The sequence below is a fragment of the Drosophila obscura genome, unplaced genomic scaffold, assembly GCF_018151105.1.
Source record: "Drosophila obscura isolate BZ-5 IFL unplaced genomic scaffold, ASM1815110v1 contig_186, whole genome shotgun sequence".
NCBI lineage: Eukaryota > Metazoa > Arthropoda > Insecta > Diptera > Drosophilidae > Drosophila > Drosophila obscura.
The window spans coordinates 3,556,720-3,573,143 of record NW_024542774.1 but is presented as its reverse complement, the minus strand read 5'-3'; the positions used below and the strand labels follow the sequence as shown (position 1 = coordinate 3,573,143).

The window sequence follows — 16,424 nt, the reverse complement described above, 5'->3', positions numbered from 1 at the left end:
GCCGTGAGTTAGGCAACACTGCTCAGTGAACTTCAGTTCAAAACAGTATATATTTACGGTATTTATTGAAAATGAAAACGCATATTTCAGAGGGTCAGACCATTAATTGTATCGCTAATCCGCGGTCACTAGAGCTGTCAAACGATTGATAGTTGAGCCATGTTTTGAAAAAAACAATCGATACTATCATGATAGTATCAAAAGCGCATCAACTGTAGCTCGATACTGTCATGATAGTCGCAAAACCATCGATAATAGCGGCTAGCAGCAAAACATCGATACTATCGATAGTGCCCTCGATGGTTTGACACCTCTAATACAAAAAGAAAAACAAGAAAATGGAAACCGGACCTAGTGCGGAAATTGGTAAAACTAATTTCAGAAACGTAGCTAGATAACTATAAGACGGCCGGTTCAGACCGGCATGAATCGAGGCATTTGCCGGCTGGAAACGGGGCTTTTTGCCTATTGAAAATACAACTTGTATTCAATTTTTCAGAGCTCCTAGAGCGCGTATTGTTGCGTCTCGGCAATACAGACAGCGATGAGAAGTTGGAGGCTACGGTGGGAAAGTTTCTGACTCCAGTTATACTTAAGATCAACTCGCCCCACAATGAAGTCCGCACAAAGGCAAGTGAATGGCCAAAACAGAGCCCCCAATAGTGCCGGCCGTCATCGTCGTCTAGTACCATGACGCTGCAAAAATTAAAGAGTCATTTTCGACTAATACATTGCACTTCCCCCCGCGCAGGTTGTGGAGGTGCTCACTCACATCAAGCGCCGGCTCGCCTCTCGGGCACAAGTGCAGATCCCCGTTGAGGCCCTTTTGGACCAGTATGCAGCCCATAATAGCACCACATTTCTCAAGAACTTTGGCATCATATTCATCGCGATGGGATTCCCACGCCTCTCGCTGGAGCAGCAAACCGCATTGGCCGCCAAAGTAGTTGGTAGCGAGGACAAGCTGGAAACCTACCAGGACAAACTCTTCACACTGCTGTTGCCCATACTGAGCGAGATGAAGATACCGGATGATCCCGCACAGCGAGCGTCGCTGCTGAATCTGCAGGGAAAGCATTCGATAAGCACGAATTTCCTTTCACTCCTTCAGGACGTACTGCTACTGCCCTATGGCATCACCCAGGAGCACGATGACCCTCCAGGTCTCAGTGTTTACAACTTTAAGCGGGTTATTTCCAACAACTGGCGGGCCGAGGAGCTGGAGAAGGTTAAGAAGGGCATCGTTCGGTTCCTATGCGCCGGCGTGTTCACCGATCTCCAGGTCTTTGTGCCGCTCGTGGTGGCGTCGGCAGACACTCGCTTCAGTGTGGCCACTCCGGCCATAGCTGAGCTGAGCAAACTCTGCACCATGCTGGACTTTAGCAATCCAGCCGTCACGTCTCCACTCTACACACTCTTCATTGGTAATCAGAGCAAGTTGCCAGACCGCCAGACGCGTCCCTGCTGCGCCCGTGTCCGTCAGAAGCTGCTGCAGTATCTGATCAGGTGCCGTGGCAAGAGCATCAATGTCACCAAGGGTCTGCAGGTCATCTTCGAGGGACTGTTTGGCACAAACACCAATCAGAAATGCAAGGGTTTGGCCCTGCAGTTCGTGGAGCTGGTTCTTAAGGAGTAAGCAATCGATTTCTAGATGTATTCCCTGCTTGTATTATCTTATATTCATGTTTCCCTTTTGTTCCACAGCGGACCACGTGATTTGGTCTCCAAGGTTTCCAGGGTGATCTTGACCGGAATCACCAAAGTCATTGGACGCGACACAGCCGAGCCCAGTGATGTGCAGAATGCTGCCTATTCAGCGCTGGCCCAACATGCACGCAGTTTCCCTAACGACGTCAATCAGGACCTAAAGCTGGTGCTGGGCTACTTCAATAACCTGGCAAACAGTTCCCCAGACTTACATTCCTCAATACGCGAGGCTTTAGTCTCCATGGCTCCGGCATTCGCCTGGAAAACGAAGGAGACCTCCGAGGCCATGGATGTGGATGATCCTACCTTGGATCCATCCGAGGTGAAGCTGGATGGACAGCATCATCTTCTTCTGGCCATGCTGCTGGACAACGCCGAGTCGAAGGTACAGATCGTACAGAATGTGACGAGCGTCTTCCTAACCAGCTGCTATCCGGAGTATTTTGCGCCTGCCAGATATCTGCTGCTGCTCATCGCTGGCGAACGGTAACTGCATGCTTTTACCGATTTATGTATTATTATTGAAGCATTTCTCTTTCAACGCTCAGCAATTCTCTGCGCGAGAATGTGACCACGTATCTGTACGGCACGTCGAAGAAGGATCATGTCAACTACAGCCTGATCTCCTCCATTGAGCAGGCGGGAAATCACAGCAAGAGCGAAACTATCAGCGACTTTAACCATCTCTCGCTGGAACAACGGCGTGTGGTGTTGCCTAGTTTCCAGGTCATGATGTCGCATGTGCATGAAATGGCCAATAAGCGACTGAAGAAGAGCAGCTCGTGTGTGGTGGTGGGACGTACCAAGCTCCCCTATAGCCTGGAGGTTTACGAAGAGCTGCTCGACTATCTGCGTCTGTGTTTGTGGTACTCGGCTGGGGTGGTGGCTGCTCCGGGCGATGAGAAGTACACCCCGGAATTGCGAGAATACATCAACATCAACTACAAAGACGAGGAGGGCAATGCCGTGAATCAATATGTGCAGTTTGTGCAGCGTGGCGTGGAGGCCAAAAGGAGTGAGTAATCGAATGAAATCATTTTGATATTCAGCTAAAATTTCTCTCAATTTGTGTCCAGGTGAATCGAATCTTATCTGTCTGTACGACCTGTTGACTGCCGCCCCAGATCTGTTCGCGGCCAAGAACTTGCATCTACTGGAGCCTCTGAGCAACTCCCTGAAAGATGTGTCCGAAACAATGCGCATCCATGTGTCCCAGGTGTACGCCATTCTGTGGGCCTCTGGCCTGGATGATGATCAATTCGATGAAGAGGTCGCTGAATGCATGGTCAGCCTCACGCAGAAAACTCTGGAGCACAAGCATGGCTGGCTTCTGGTGCTGGGGCACGCGTTCAATCGAAAGATTGCTATGCTCAAGCAGGCCAACACGCCAAAGGATTATGCCACATGGCCGCAGTTCATCGAGGCAGTGAAGATTATTTGTAAGTATATCGTTTGATACATGGAATGATATTTTATTAATGCGATTTATTCCTTCAGCCAAAAACCTGTGCGAGTCGCAATGGCTGCTGGTTTCGGCCGCCGTAAAGTGCTTGTCCATGATCGGCAAGGCAGTCCAGATACCAAATGTCAAAGTCGAGATACAAGCGGCCGTCAGCAGCAATGGTGGCGACGACGATGAGGAAATGACCGAGCTCCAGAACATTGAGGCCTCTACGAAGCTACTCATCTTTGGTGTAGTTTTCCAACTGCTGCGCAGCTCGTCAGCCCGCCAAAAGAATCGCGAGGAGGCGGCCAAGTGTCTGGGCTATCTGGCAATTGGCGATGGCGAGCACTTCACCAAGCGCAACCTAGAAAAGTTCCTCACCCTGGCCAAGATACAAAAGGATGCAGCACTCAATATAGCCATATCGGAGGCGATTGTGAACACCCTTTGCGGCTATGATGTGAACAAGGGCCAGCCAGCCGAGGACTTTGTCAATGTCCATTGCAACGACGCTATCTTTGAGGAGTTCCTCAACTCCCTGATTCGTCTGGTCACTGAACCCAATCCACACTCTCGACAGGCCATTTCGGTGTGGCTGCTGGCCGTGGTCAAGCACTGCAGCAAACGGCCCGCTGTGCTCCGCAAGAAAGAGCTCCTACAATTCGCATTCACCGAGCTCCTGTCCGACGATAGTGGTATGTAAAACAACATTTTGCACCCTCGGAAACATCTCCGAGCCATGTCCGTCCGTCATTTTCTTTAGATGGAAACTACTCCTCAGTTTAGTCCTCATAATTAAGTAGATGAGTAGCCGAGATTCGCATCCTTGTTCTCCACTTGAACTAATTATTGCTTGTTGTTCCAGAATTTGTGCAGGATGTTGCCTCCCGTGGCCTGGGACTCGTGTACACCCTCTCCGATGCGGGCAGTCAGACCGACTTGGCCAACTCGCTGCTGGATCAGCTGATTGGCGGCAAGCGGAAGGTGAATCAGGTCACTGCCGACACCGAACTCTTTGCCGAAGGTATGCTGGGTAAGACACCGACCGGTGGAAACATAACCACCTATAAGGAGCTGTGTTCCCTGGCCTCGGATCTCAACCAGCCGGACATGATCTATCAGTTCATGCAGCTGGCAAACCACAATGCAGCGTGGACCAGTAAGCTGGGCGCTGCTTTCGGACTGAAGACGCTCTCCGCCGAATCCAGGCAGAAGATGCAGCCGTATTTGGGGAAAATTATACCCCGTCTATATCGCTACAAGTACGACCCCACGCCCAAGATACAGAACTCGATGATTTCCATATGGGACACCATTGTCAGCGACTCCAAGGAGGTTACCGAGAAGTATTACTGGGATATCCTGCGCGAGCTGCTGGACAATCTCACCAGCAAGGAGTGGAGAGTGCGCATCGCCTGTTGTCTGGCCGTCAGGGATCTATTGAAGCGTCCCAACGGGCTAAAACTTCGGTCGGAGGAGCTGGCTCGGCCCGTTGGCAGTCCAAGCCGGGTCACGCCCGACGCCATGCAGGTGGACGAGGCCCCCGAACCGGAGCTAAAAGAGCTCTGGTTTCAGCTCTTCCGTGTCATGGATGACATACACGAGGGCACCCGGGTCACTGCCCATGGCACGGCTTCGTTCCTGGGCAAGCTCTGTGTGATCGCAGCCTCCTCAGACCATGGCAAGTCGGGCACAGCAGTCGCTGCCTCCATTCTGCCCTACCTCCTCGAGACGGGAGTCGGCCACAAAGTAGTCGAGATACGCAAAGTGAGCATCAAAACCATATCAGACATGATCGACTCCTCCGGCGCCCTCATCGCCCCGCACCTGGTCACCCTGATTCCCTGCCTGCTGCGCGCCACGGGGGAGCTTGAAAACACAAAGCTATCCTATGTGTCCACACGCCTGGGCGCCGATAACGAGGCCCAGGAGGTGGTCGACACGTTGCGCGCCGAGGCAGCCAAGTCTCACCACACCATGGAGACGATCAGCAAGTGCGTGCGCTATATCGATTATCCAGTGCTGGAGCGGATGACACCCGAAGTGCTCGAGCTGATGAAGTCCAGCGTGAATCTGGGCACCAAGATTGGATGTGCCCACTTTGTCTGTCTGGTGAGTCAGACAAGCCCGAAGGCTTGATTGATTGTTACCCCCGAGTACCTCGATTGCATTCTCTCGTTTCCAGATCAGCATCCGCTTGGGCAAGGAAATGACGCCGGTGGTGGGCAAGTACCTGCGGGCCTGCTTTGTGGGCATCAAGGATCGCAATGTTACTGTGCGCAAGTATAACGCCAGCGCGATTGGACATCTGCTGGGGCTGGCTAAGGAGCAGTCGATCAAGAACTTTTTTGCCAAATTGGATGAGCTGTACTTGGAGCAGCCGAGCAACCGCTCCATTGCCCTGACCATACAGTCCATCAACAAGCGTCACCACGAGCTGCTCAAGGACTACATGGACAGCATGCTGCCGCTGATCTTCTTTGCCATGCACGAGGAGGCCACGGAGGAGTCGAAGGCAAATGTGGAGCTGTGGAAGGATCTATGGAACGACACCAGCCCCGGCGATGCGGGAATTCGTCTCAATTTGAACGTGATCATTCCCAAGCTGGAATCCTCGCTAACCGATGCCAGCTGGTCACGCAAGGCGCAGGCGGCCAATGCCATCCAGACGATTGCCACACGCCTGTGCAACACCCTCGAGGAGCCGGAGCGAGTCCGTCTCATCCGACTGCTGCTGAGCGGTCTACAGGGACGCACGTTCGAGGGCAAGGAGCGACTACTGCAGGCCTTGGCTGCTCTCTGCAAGGGCCTGGACCGGAAGAACGAGATCTGCTTGAGCATTATTGAGGCGGCAATGCGCGAGGCCCGCAAGCGGGAGCCAGTTTATCGCACATTGGCCCTGGCTGCCCTGGGCGACATCTTGGATCAGTTGGAGGCCGATCGCTTTGAGGAGGTCTACGACATGATCTGGAATCTGCTGGAGAAGAAGGAGCTGCGCGACCCCCATTCGGATGATGAGGATGTGCCAAGCCCAAGCAGGGATCTAACGGCCGATGAGCGCAACAAGCGAGCGCAGACGCTGAACAAACTGAAGGAGGTTGTCTGGGAGACCCTGGGCAAGTCGTGGCCGCGCCACTCCATCGAGACCCAGCACAGATATCAGCTGTTCTTCGCCGCCAACTGCACCAGCATCCTAAGCGAGAGCACGCGTCCGGTCCAGGTGAGTCTGCTGGCCGCCCTCACCAAGTACATCGAACGGCTGTACATCTTTGATGAGTCGGCCAAACTGCCCGATTTGTCGCAGATCAATCAAGAGAAGAAGCTGAAGACAGAGACGCCAATGCTGCAGACCCGTGAGGCCATCGTTGAAAAGATTTGCGGCGATGTGCTGGCCGCAGTCTCTCTGGCCGCTGGTGTACCGCACACGGGCCTCAAGAAGGAGGCCCTCAACATTGTTCTCATGCTGATCAAACGCCTCAGCCTGGCAAAGGATCAGCGGCCGTTGGCCCTCATAAAGCAAAGCTTCGAATTGAATCTGACCAAGTTCCAGCGCGACTCGGCACCCGAGATCCGTTGCCGTATCAAAGATATTGAGGATAAGCTCAGCCAGTTGGACGGTGTCAATTAGAAATCTAAGGAAGATGTGGGTATAGGTGTGGGTGGAAGTGAAAGTGAAAGAGAAAGATGCCAGCTCCGCGTAGCTTGGGATCAAGTCTGGAAAAACGGAAAAAAAAAAAAAAAAAACCTTGGCTGAATTTAAAAGAGATTCTCCTTTTGGAGGAATATTTATCTATATACTATATGTGTCTGTGTATAAAGTATTCAAAATGTTAAGGAAATATAATTCGCTTTCGAGTGAATGTTAACCCATATTGCGTGTCTGTGTGTGTGTGTCTGTTGACCCCCAACCACGGTCGCCACATAAATAACCCAAGAAAAAAACAAAGAAAGGTGTTTCATCCGAAGTAAAAACAAATTCAATTCAAATAAAACATTTTCTTTCGATATCAAAATAATACTTTCCCATTTCCCCATACCCAAGTATCACAGCCAGGCGGTGAAAAGCAGCCGTTAATTTATAGCTTGTCCCTGTAGAATCGCAAGTAGATCTCATCCTTGGATTCCAGCATGAACGTTTTCGGATTGAATCGTATCTTGGGCACCGTTTGCTCGCAGACCTCCACCCGGCACAGCCTCAATATGTGGGCCAGGCCCAGTTTCAGCTGCAAAGAGCCCAGACGACTGCCGATGCAGCCATGGGGGCCAGCTCCAAATGGTATATAAGTCATCGGCACGATGTCGTTGCTCCGATCCGGACCAAATCGTTCGGGATCAAAGCGGTTGGGATCGGGCCAGTACTGGAATAGAAGTGTGGAGTGAGCGGTGAGCCAGCGGCAGCGCTTCCCTCAGGTCTCCAGTCTTACCTTTTCATCGCGATGCAGTCCCAGGATGGAGATGTAGGCAGGCATCCCGTTTGGAATCACAAAGTCCACGTGTGGCTGCAGGGCGAATCCCTTCGGATCCGAGCTGGTGCACTCCCTGTTGATGAAGGCAGCGGCTGGATATAGCCGCAGTGCCTCCAGGCAGACCATCCGAAGGAAGGGCAGCGTGACCAGCGTCTCATAGGTGAGCGTGGGAGCCAGTGCAAAAGCCTCTGCCAGCTCCTCCCGCAGACGCTGCTGCAGATCGGGCTGCTTGGCCAGCTCGTACAGGGTGAAGCCGAGCAGAGCCGAGGAAGTCTCGAAGCCAGCGAGCAGAATGATGCTCGCCTGGGAGGCGATGAAGTCCGGATGCTGGGCGTAGTGGCTGGAGGGTCGACTGCTCTGCAGGTGCAGCAGCTGATCGATCAGATCGCCCTTGCTCCGCTCCCGCGGATGCCCCACTAAGCTTCGCATGAACTGTGCGTACTCCTTGCTGAATACCTTTGCCCGCAGCAGCTTCGTCCACTGGGGCAAGAAGAAGATGCTCATGAAGTCCAAGACCTTCCGGGGATCGGGGTCAAACAGCTCCTTGGTCTTCTTCAGCAGCTGGGATTTGCCTCGACGCAGTCCGCCCACGTCCATGCTGTAGAAGAGGTTTCCCGTCACATCGGTGGTGTACAGCTGACACATTTTACTGAGGGGTAGCATCCGCTCGGACCGGTCCCCCAGCTTCCTGTGAAGATATTGCTCCAGATCGGTCACCACTCCCAGCATCAGCGGGTACATTGACTCCCGCATGCGGCCGCTGGTGAACAGCTGCGCCATGGACTGACGACTCTCCCTCCAGTTGTGGTACTTGGCCAGCGGCAGCGTCAGCGAACCCATCGGATCGCCAGCAGCGTCTGCGGCCTCATATCGATTCAGAAAGCTGTTGAAATGCTTGATCAGCACAAGGCGTATCAGCGCCGGATCGCGCACCATCAAAGCTGGGGTCTGGAACAGGAAGAAACCCACTACCTTGGCCTGATGGCCGCGCGGATCTGCATAGATGTTGTGGAAGAGATCGCCAAAGGAGATGCGCAGCAGCAGCAGCTTCCTGAGATGTCCCAGTGGTGTCCAGGCCGACACGGGCAGGTGGACGATATTGTGGCGCTCAAAGTAGCTGTACCTTTGCCTCAGCCAGAGGTAGATGGAGAGGATGGCGCACATCAGCAGCCACAATGGAACCATGATGAAACTGATGAAACTACCAATGGAAAGATGTAATCATTATTCATCCACAGAATTTCCCAGTAACAATTAGAGACTAGAGACATAGACCTTGCACTTTTCCCCAACAAAGAAACTTAACATAACATTAACAAATAAGAGAATGGAATCCGCCTCACAAAAGCCCACTCACCCATTCACAAACTAAATTCATTCATGGAACAGGGCACCTTGACGGGGATCTTGATGAACCGGCGCTGCCCCAGCAGCTTCCGAAGCTGCTTAAACCCGCGATGAGTTCGCTGGGAAGGCGTCAGTAGCCCGAGGAATCTCTCAGAGCAAACATGGTACTTGGACTGCTTCTGTTGGTGGTCATCGTGTTGGCCACCCTCTGCTTCCTGCTGCAGCAGCACTATGCCTACTGGCGGCGTCGAGGAGTGCGCGAGCTGCGACCCCACTGGATAGTGGGCAACCTGGCGGGACTGCTGAGCATGAGGGACAGTCCGGCGGACTTTATGGGACAGCTCTACAATCATCCGGATGCTGTGAACGAGCCCTTTGTGGGCATACACGTCTTCCACCGGCCGGCGCTGCTGGTGCGCGATCCCGATCTGATCAAGCGGATCATGATCAAGGACTTTGGCAAGTTCTCCAACAGATACTCGAACTCTGACTACAAGGGCGATCCGTTGGGATCGCAAAACATATTCTTCCTGAAGAATCCGGCCTGGAAGGAGGTGCGCTTCAAGCTGTCGCCCTTCTTTACCAGCAACAAGCTGAAGAACATGTTTCCCCTCATCGCAGAGGTGGGCTCCAATCTGGACGCCCATCTCCGGGAGCAGCCGCTGCACAACGAGCGGACCCGCTGCTTCGACCTGGAAGCCAAGGAGCTGTGTGCCCTCTTCACCACGGACGTGATTGCCACGGTGGCCTACGGGGTCCAGGCCAATAGCTTCACTCAGCCGAATGGTGAGTTCCGCCGGCACGGCCGATCGGTCTTCGAGTTTAGCCTGAAGCGGGCGGCGGAGTTTACGCTGGTCTTCTTCCTGCCGCATCTGGTGCCGCTCTTTGGCTTCAAGGTGGTGCCGGCCGGGGCCACGCGGTTCCTGCGCAACACCATCAACTATGTGATGGCGGAGCGCGAACGGACCCAGCAGACGCGCAACGATCTCATCGACATCCTCATCGAGTTCCGGCGCAGCACACAACAGGCCAAGGCGTCTGGGGATCACGGCCAGTTTGTGTTCGAGGGCGACATCCTAGTGGCACAGGCGGTGCTCTTCTTTACCGCCGGCTTCGAGTCCTCCTCCTCCACGATGGCCTTTGCCATGTACGAGCTGGCCAAGGATGCCGACATCCAGCAGCGTCTGAGGCATGAGATCAAGGAGGCTCTGCTGGCCAGCGGGGGACAGGTGACCCTTCAGCTAATCGATTCCCTTGAGTATATGCATATGATACTGCTGGAGGTGCTGCGCATGTATCCCCCGCTGCCGTTCCTGGACCGAGAGTGCACGGCCGAGGACGAGGGCTACTCCCTGTCGCCGTTCCACGAGTTTCGTGTGCCCAAGGGAATGCCCATCTACATACCCTGCTATGCCCTGCACATGGATCCCCAGGTGGGCTGCGGTAGCACCGAATCAATCTCTGGGCTGTAGCTAATCTTTTTCTTTGCTTCTAGTACTTTCCACAGCCACGGAAGTTCCAGCCGGAGCGCTTCTCCCCCCGCCAATCGAAAACTGCAGACGCCCTACACGTACATGCCCTTTGGCCTGGGTCCGCATGGCTGCATCGGCGAGCGATTTGGACTGCTGCAGGCAAAGGTGGGGCTGGTGAATCTTCTGCGCAATCATCAGGTGACCACATCGGAGCGCACTCCGCGGCGCATGAGGCTTGATCCCAAGGCCATAATACTGCAGGCCCAGGGCGGCATACACTTGAGGCTTGTGCGCAATCCTTTGGGTATCTGATATATGCACATAGATGACTCACCTAGCTTTGGGACTCGTTCGGAGCAATGCAGCCAACAGCAACTGAATGTGAACTAAGTCCGAGATTCGCGTGTTCTGCCATTTAAAATTGAACTGGGTAGACGGCCGAGACTGTCACATCTTGGAGTGGATTTTGATTGGAAAATTGCGTGTCTATCGGAGCAAAGCAATAAGAAACGCATGCGGCTTACTGGATAAATCCGATGAGACTACACATAATGCTCTCTACACTCTTTACACTCGCGACATTCTATACTCTCGCCTCTAGATAAATCCATCTATCCCTCCCACTCTATAGGCATTTTTCAATCACTTATTTGACTCAGACTCAGACTCAGCCTCAATCGCAGCTATTTTCGTACATCCTAATACTCGGCTAGTCCCATGAGCGTTATAGCGTTTGGGAAACGTTTGAAAGTGCATTCAACTAAATTAAGATTATATTTATTTATTGGTGGCGCAGTTTTGCTTTTGATTTCTAGTTCAACGCACAACCATACTAAGTGAGAGATTAAATGCAATTTGATAACTATATTATAATAATTTTAATTTTGTTTTTCTACTGGCAGACAACTAAAGATCGCTTTTATCACGCGCCTGTCAATTCTGTTTTGGATTATTGCATAATCAATTGAACAATATAAGCCGATAATCAATACAATTTAGTCGCACTCTCTATCTATATATATCTCGTGCTTGATAGCCGCGATTCATTGAGCCTGAGCTGCACTCTCCTCGTACAGGCGATCGTTGACTATCTCCAGGTGTATGCCTGTCAGGGACTGCAGCACGAATCCCTTGGGATCGAATTTCATTTCCTTTATGGTGTCTGCACACACTTTAACCGAATGATTTTTGAGTATGTGAACCAGTCCCAGTTTCGTTTGCAGCAGCCCGATGCGACTGCCAATGCAGTTGTGGGGACCCGAGCCAAAGGGTTGATAGGCCATGGCCACAATGGATTTGCGGTTCTCCGGCGAAAAGCGCTCCGGATCGAACTGTTCGGGATTGGGCCAGTACTGCACGGGGCGAAAAGATTGACTGATCTGCTTTCTGATCTTCATATTTCAAGTTACCTTCGGATCGTGCTGCAGTGCGTATACGGGTATGAAGACTGGGGTGCCATGCTCGTACGTGAAGTCGTAGTGGGGTTTGAGGGACAGGTCCGGCTGGCCCTCGATGCTGTTGTACTCGCGGTCGAGGAACGGTAGCACTGGATACATGCGCAGCACCTCATCCACCACCATGGTCAGGTACTCGAGGGACTGGATCTTCTCGTAGGAGAGATTGCCGCCGCCCTCCACCAGAGACTCGTTGATCTCCTGCCGCAAGCGGGCCTGCAAGTGGGGATTCTTGGCCAGCTCATAGAGGGCAAAGGACATGGTGGACGAAGAGGTTTCGAAGCCGGCCGTAAAGAATACACCGGCCTGGGCTACCAGGAAGTCAAAATTGCGGGCATAGTGTGGCTTGGAGGGCTCCTCGGCCGCTTCCTTGCGCAGGCTCACCAGTACATCGATTAGATCGTTACGAATGGCGCCGGTGCGCTCCCGCTCCTCCATCACATGTCCAATGGTGCTCCTCAAGAAGTGAGAGAATTCCTTGCTGAAGAACTGAACGCGCAGCAGCGACACCAACTTTGGCAGGAAGAAGGCCACAAAGAAGTCCTTCGCACGGGAGATGGTGAAGGTGAACAGTTGGCGTCCATGGTTGCGGAACTCCGCATTTGGATTCTGCAGACTGTTGGCCCGAACGCCATAGGCAATCGTGGCTATGCTGTCCGTCGAGAACAGCGCACAGACTTCCTTGATCTCCGTGATGTACTTGCCGGGATTGCTCTGGCCATGTCTCTTCAGATGCTCCTCTAGATCGTGAGCTATCTGCAAGGAAACTTCTACTGAATCTTACTTTAATATACTCCCAAATGAGCTACTTACCTCCAGCATCAAGGTATACATTTGCTTGACCTTTCCACTGGTGAAAACCGGCGTCAGCTTGGTTCGGATGTCCTTCCAGTGCGTGTCCCGCACAAAGAATAGATTGTTGGAGCCCAGAGGATCGCGGTGGGGATCACAGCGGCCGTATCGATTGTGGAACCGATTGAAGTCCTTGACCAGCACGGACTTGACCAATTCCGGGTCGCGTATAACCAGACCGGGCTTGTTGATTGCATACACGCCCACCACCGCCTCGTCCTGCATCTTGGGATCATTGTAAATCTCCGACAGATGCAGCCCGAACGAGTTCTCCAGCTTGAATGCGACCTTTGTGTTGCCGATAATGGGTGTGGGCGGGATGTAGGGAATGCCCTTCCGCTGCCAGTAGCTGTGGCTGCGCTGGAACCATATGTAAACGGCACTCAAAGCGCCCACGATAAGGAAGAGCGCCTCGGTCAAAGCCATCTTATTGCTGAAAATTTTAATGATACGCAAATGTCAATCGTTTATAATGCTGCTCTTAAGTACCAGTGTCAATGATACCAGTAGGTCAGTACTCTTGACAATCTTATCGCAGCCGATACCAAGCGGCAGCTGAGCTCCACCCGTCAAGTATTTTGCTATGCTTGTTTATAGCGAACTTTTTTTTTTAATTAATCATTTTCAATCTTATCTTTTAGCAGTAATTGTCCCACAATAGACATCTCTAACATTTAAGTCCGCTCCTATTTTATTTTCTTTTCTATAATAATTTGCACCGGCACTCGAATTTTTAAACAGCTTTTAATTAATTTTTGTGGGAAAATTTTAAACTTTATTGTAAATTAAAAATCAACTGGTATCATTGTATGCCCGTTGCCCATTTAAAACTCACCTAATGTAGCAACTAGTTTTTGTTTTTCAGCCAAGTAATTTATGTACAATGTTTTTGTGAGTTTAAGCAAACGACCGACAATTAAGGCTTTTCGCACAATACTCAACGCGAATTGGAGTGTGCTGCCATATTTATAGATGATTGCGAGATAGCGATTACAGTTCATGTAGGCACATACGTACATGTATACATATGACAGACTGGCTTTAAATATATTGCTGAAAAACAAACACAGACACGCGTATAAGCTACTAGTACTTAATAGATAGCGTTAGTTTCCCTTGTTGTAATTGAATAACAATAGTTATCAGCCAAGTCTGGAGAGGACCGAACCGCTAACCGATCAAGAAGTTTTTAAGAAACTCACCAAGTGGATGTCGAATCAAAATATGTTGCAGTTTTAAAGCCCAAAAAAAATGGGACACAATACTAGAAAAAGATCTGATAATTCATATAACATATAGTCGTAGTATAGCCGCGTTGAGAAGTGCTTAGTGGCATATGTAGGTGTCTAACAGCATATTTATATTATTGCATGCTTCGGTTTAATTAAATTCAACTGAGAGCCGGTTTTCGACTTTGATGCATCCATCAATGTCAGTGTTTGCCTATGCCAGTGTTATGTCAGTGACTTGAGAGCCACAATTGCAAAGTGCCTGGGCGATATAACAGGATCGAACAGATCAATCAGATGGCTGCGATGGTATCCCAGCTCCCGCAGGTAAAGCAGGCGGTCGAGCAGAATAAGGCTCTCCAACACCGGAGCAAATGACATGCGTATGAGGTAGAACATGTCCAAAAAGTGCTTATCCACGGCGTGTTCCTCAAGTACAGATTGCAGCTCCGCTACATCGATGGCTGCCAGCCAAGGAGCGTCCAATTTCTTGGCACATTTCTGTATGTAATCCTGGAAGTTCTCAAACTTACGCACTTTGCCCACCTGCAGTTCGTTCTTTAAGTGCGGGGCGTGCCGGCAAACTAGCACCTCCAGCAGGGCGCGATAATAGAGCGTTATATTGGGAAGTTCCTTGGCATCCAAAGTTCGTTCAATGGACTGGGCCGCCAGCATCCTGGCGTTGCGACCCACTCTGATCTCACGCTTCTGGAGATATTGACTTAGCGGAAATCCAAAGTCTGTTTGCATGTCCATCAACGCCTTATTCCCGAAGAACTCCTGCTGCGAGTACCTCTCCTTTAGCAGGTGGTAGCAGCAGCCAATGTTGCACAGTATCTGGCAGTCGGGCTGAGCGTGGAATACCTGCAGGCAGGTGGCAGCCAGATTTCCACAGGTGTGCAGACCCGTCAGGCATATGCTTAAATTACCCGCCGAAGGAACTGTCGGAAAGTGCTCGGCGAGCAAATTACCGAAATCAAGTTCGGTGTTTATGAATCTTGCAGTCGTCTTGTAGTTTTCCAGAACGGGCGTACTCTTTGCTGTTTTTCTCGTTGGCGACTTTTTCCCGCGCCGTTTGGGTGTGATTCCTTGGCTCTGAAGCTCCGCCCGTTCTGTTAGTCCATTCCAAGCGCGCTAAAATAAAATAATAATACCCAATTTGAATTCAAATTTTCTAATTTTACAACACTGCTTAACGCGTGAAACAACACTGCTATCACCTACAAAAAATATGTATCGATATATTAATATATCATTTCAAAGTCAATCGCTTTTGGTTTGCACACTTTCGGTATCTTTTTGAGGGTCCTGAGGGTATATTTTAACGATAAGTTCGCGGTCACACTGCACACTTTTTCCACGCGAAAACCCGGCATTTTATACAAGATTTTCTTGTTTTCTTTCCAAAAGCGTACAATAATAAAACAAACATAATGTCTGCTGGTATGCCAATCAACCCCAAGCCATTTCTTAATGGTCTTACCGGAAAACCCGTGCTGGTGAAACTCAAATGGGGACAGGAATACAAAGGCTTCTTGGTCTCCGTGGACGGCTACATGAACATGCAATTGGCCAACACAGAGGAAGTCATCGAGGGTTCCGTCACCGGCAATCTGGGAGAGGTGCTGATACGTTGCAACAATGTGCTCTACATAAAGGGCATGGAGGATGACGACGAGGAGGGTGAAATGCGAGACTAGGACGCTGCGGGCGTCGAGGAATGCAACTTGGAAACTCTACTTATATTAAGTGTATAAAACTAATGAAATAAAGAAATATTTATTTTGTAGTCGAGTGGTACCTGAAGTTTCCGATTGCGGTTTAAGGCATTTTCGGTATTGGCAGCATTGGCGTCGATGCCAAGCACACGATGCCCATACTGGAGCGCCATCCGAGAGGACAGATACCCTTTGCCATCTCCCGCATCCACAATGCAGAAATCATGCTGATGTCCAGTGCTCAGTATCAAATTGTCGACCAGAGCGGCTGTAAGCTCAACCTGTGTATGGAGTTTGAAAGAAACGGAGGGACTTGAGGGACAAGATTCAACAATGTCTATGTTTGCTTGTTCATACCTCATGACACTTTTTGGCACTCATGAATTCCCTGATGTTGAGCTGGGTCGCCTTTTCCTGCTCCTCTATCAGTTGGTCCACTGTTGTCAATAGTTCTGGATGTTCAGACAAACGTTCGTGCTCTCCGTTCGTTAAGAAACGTTCCCATTCAGGAAATTCAGTGTTGGAACGCTTCTTGTGCCAGAAGAGGTTCTCTATGGCCAGGTCTAGGTCTTTCTTGCTATTGATCTCCTTTCGCATTGCCTCTGGCAGAAACCTGCTCCAGTGCTGATCGGTTAGGTAGTTAACCATGTGACAATTGAGGAAATCCCAATGTGGCTGAAGGTATAACAGCAGCGCATCGAGGCGCTTTTCCAGCTGAGTCACACCCTTGGCCAT

The 16,424-nt window shown here is 51.0% G+C and overlaps 6 protein-coding genes across 7 annotated transcripts; 3 read left to right on the top strand and 3 right to left on the bottom strand.

The window, feature by feature from the left end:
* The first annotated feature begins 274 nt into the window (after positions 1-274).
* LOC111078143 (proteasome-associated protein ECM29 homolog) lies at positions 275-7,159 on the top strand. The gene is made up of 9 exons (XM_022372686.2): positions 275-366; positions 500-630; positions 752-1,632; positions 1,705-2,193; positions 2,256-2,722; positions 2,784-3,146; positions 3,205-3,846; positions 4,017-5,263; positions 5,337-7,159. Exons 1-9 carry the CDS (start codon positions 339-341, stop codon positions 6,777-6,779), a joined length of 5,691 nt encoding a protein of 1,896 aa, XP_022228378.2. The 5' UTR covers positions 275-338; the 3' UTR covers positions 6,780-7,159.
* On the bottom strand, positions 6,954-11,083 carry LOC111078145 (probable cytochrome P450 6t3). Of its 2 annotated transcripts, none has more exons than XM_041593032.1 (3): positions 8,975-11,083; positions 7,576-8,818; positions 6,954-7,509 (listed from the first exon to the last, which is right to left on the bottom strand). In XM_041593032.1, exons 2-3 carry the CDS (start codon positions 8,800-8,802, stop codon positions 7,228-7,230), a joined length of 1,509 nt encoding a protein of 502 aa, XP_041448966.1. In that variant the 5' UTR covers positions 8,803-8,818; positions 8,975-11,083; the 3' UTR covers positions 6,954-7,227. The 2 variants fall into 2 exon arrangements, with proteins under 2 accessions (XP_041448966.1, XP_022228381.2); XM_022372689.2 differs by having other exon boundaries at positions 10,771-11,083.
* LOC111078144 (probable cytochrome P450 6g2) lies at positions 8,892-11,083 on the top strand. Its single transcript, XM_022372687.2, is given in 3 exon segments — positions 8,892-10,397; positions 10,460-10,507; positions 10,509-11,083. Coding segments are annotated over 3 exon segments (1,560 nt in total). The 5' UTR covers positions 8,892-9,125; the 3' UTR covers positions 10,749-11,083.
* A 118-nt stretch (positions 11,084-11,201) lies between these two features.
* LOC111078147 (cytochrome P450 6g1) lies at positions 11,202-13,915 on the bottom strand. The gene is made up of 4 exons (XM_022372691.2): positions 13,578-13,915; positions 12,704-13,175; positions 11,846-12,646; positions 11,202-11,788 (listed from the first exon to the last, which is right to left on the bottom strand). The coding sequence occupies exons 2-4, from the start codon at positions 13,166-13,168 to the stop codon at positions 11,480-11,482; spliced, it is 1,575 nt and encodes a 524-aa protein (XP_022228383.2). The 5' UTR covers positions 13,169-13,175; positions 13,578-13,915; the 3' UTR covers positions 11,202-11,479.
* Positions 13,916-14,142: 227 nt separating this feature from the next.
* Positions 14,143-16,424, bottom strand: LOC111078146 (methyltransferase-like protein 25). Its single transcript, XM_022372690.2, has 3 exons — positions 16,047-16,424; positions 15,773-15,970; positions 14,143-15,105 (listed from the first exon to the last, which is right to left on the bottom strand). The coding sequence occupies exons 1-3, from the start codon at positions 16,422-16,424 to the stop codon at positions 14,197-14,199; spliced, it is 1,485 nt and encodes a 494-aa protein (XP_022228382.2). The 3' UTR covers positions 14,143-14,196.
* Positions 15,291-15,765, top strand: LOC111078149 (small nuclear ribonucleoprotein F). The gene has a single exon (XM_022372693.2). The coding sequence runs from the start codon at positions 15,405-15,407 to the stop codon at positions 15,669-15,671; it is 267 nt and encodes an 88-aa protein (XP_022228385.1). The 5' UTR covers positions 15,291-15,404; the 3' UTR covers positions 15,672-15,765.

What these genes read in the sequence shown, in the direction of transcription:
- LOC111078145 (XM_041593032.1), bottom strand. Translation starts at nt 8,802, where the DNA reads ATGGTTCCATTGTGGCTGCTGATGTGCGCCATCCTCTCCATCTACCTC. An exon ending in GACTGCATCGCGATGAAAAG is followed by an intron (nt 7,510 to 7,575) that starts GTAAGACTGGAG and finishes CTTCTATTCCAG; the next exon opens with TACTGGCCCGATCCCAACCG.
- LOC111078149 (XM_022372693.2), top strand. Translation starts at nt 15,405, where the DNA reads ATGTCTGCTGGTATGCCAATCAACCCCAAGCCATTTCTTAATGGTCTT.
- LOC111078147 (XM_022372691.2), bottom strand. Translation starts at nt 13,168, where the DNA reads ATGGCTTTGACCGAGGCGCTCTTCCTTATCGTGGGCGCTTTGAGTGCC. An exon ending in TGTATACCTTGATGCTGGAG is followed by an intron (nt 12,647 to 12,703) that starts GTAAGTAGCTCA and finishes GTTTCCTTGCAG; the next exon opens with ATAGCTCACGATCTAGAGGA. An exon ending in CACTGCAGCACGATCCGAAG is followed by an intron (nt 11,789 to 11,845) that starts GTAACTTGAAAT and finishes CGCCCCGTGCAG; the next exon opens with TACTGGCCCAATCCCGAACA.
- LOC111078143 (XM_022372686.2), top strand. Translation starts at nt 339, where the DNA reads ATGGAAACCGGACCTAGTGCGGAAATTG. An exon ending in ACAATGAAGTCCGCACAAAG is followed by an intron (nt 631 to 751) that starts GCAAGTGAATGG and finishes CCCCCCGCGCAG; the next exon opens with GTTGTGGAGGTGCTCACTCA. An exon ending in TGGCGTGGAGGCCAAAAGGA is followed by an intron (nt 2,723 to 2,783) that starts GTGAGTAATCGA and finishes ATTTGTGTCCAG; the next exon opens with GTGAATCGAATCTTATCTGT.
- LOC111078146 (XM_022372690.2), bottom strand. Translation starts at nt 16,424, where the DNA reads ATGGCCAAGGGTGTGACTCAGCTGGAAAAGCGCCTCGATGCGCTGCTG. An exon ending in GTGCCAAAAAGTGTCATGAG is followed by an intron (nt 15,971 to 16,046) that starts GTATGAACAAGC and finishes CTCCATACACAG; the next exon opens with GTTGAGCTTACAGCCGCTCT. An exon ending in ACCGCAATCGGAAACTTCAG is followed by an intron (nt 15,106 to 15,772) that starts GTACCACTCGAC and finishes ATTTTATTTTAG; the next exon opens with CGCGCTTGGAATGGACTAAC.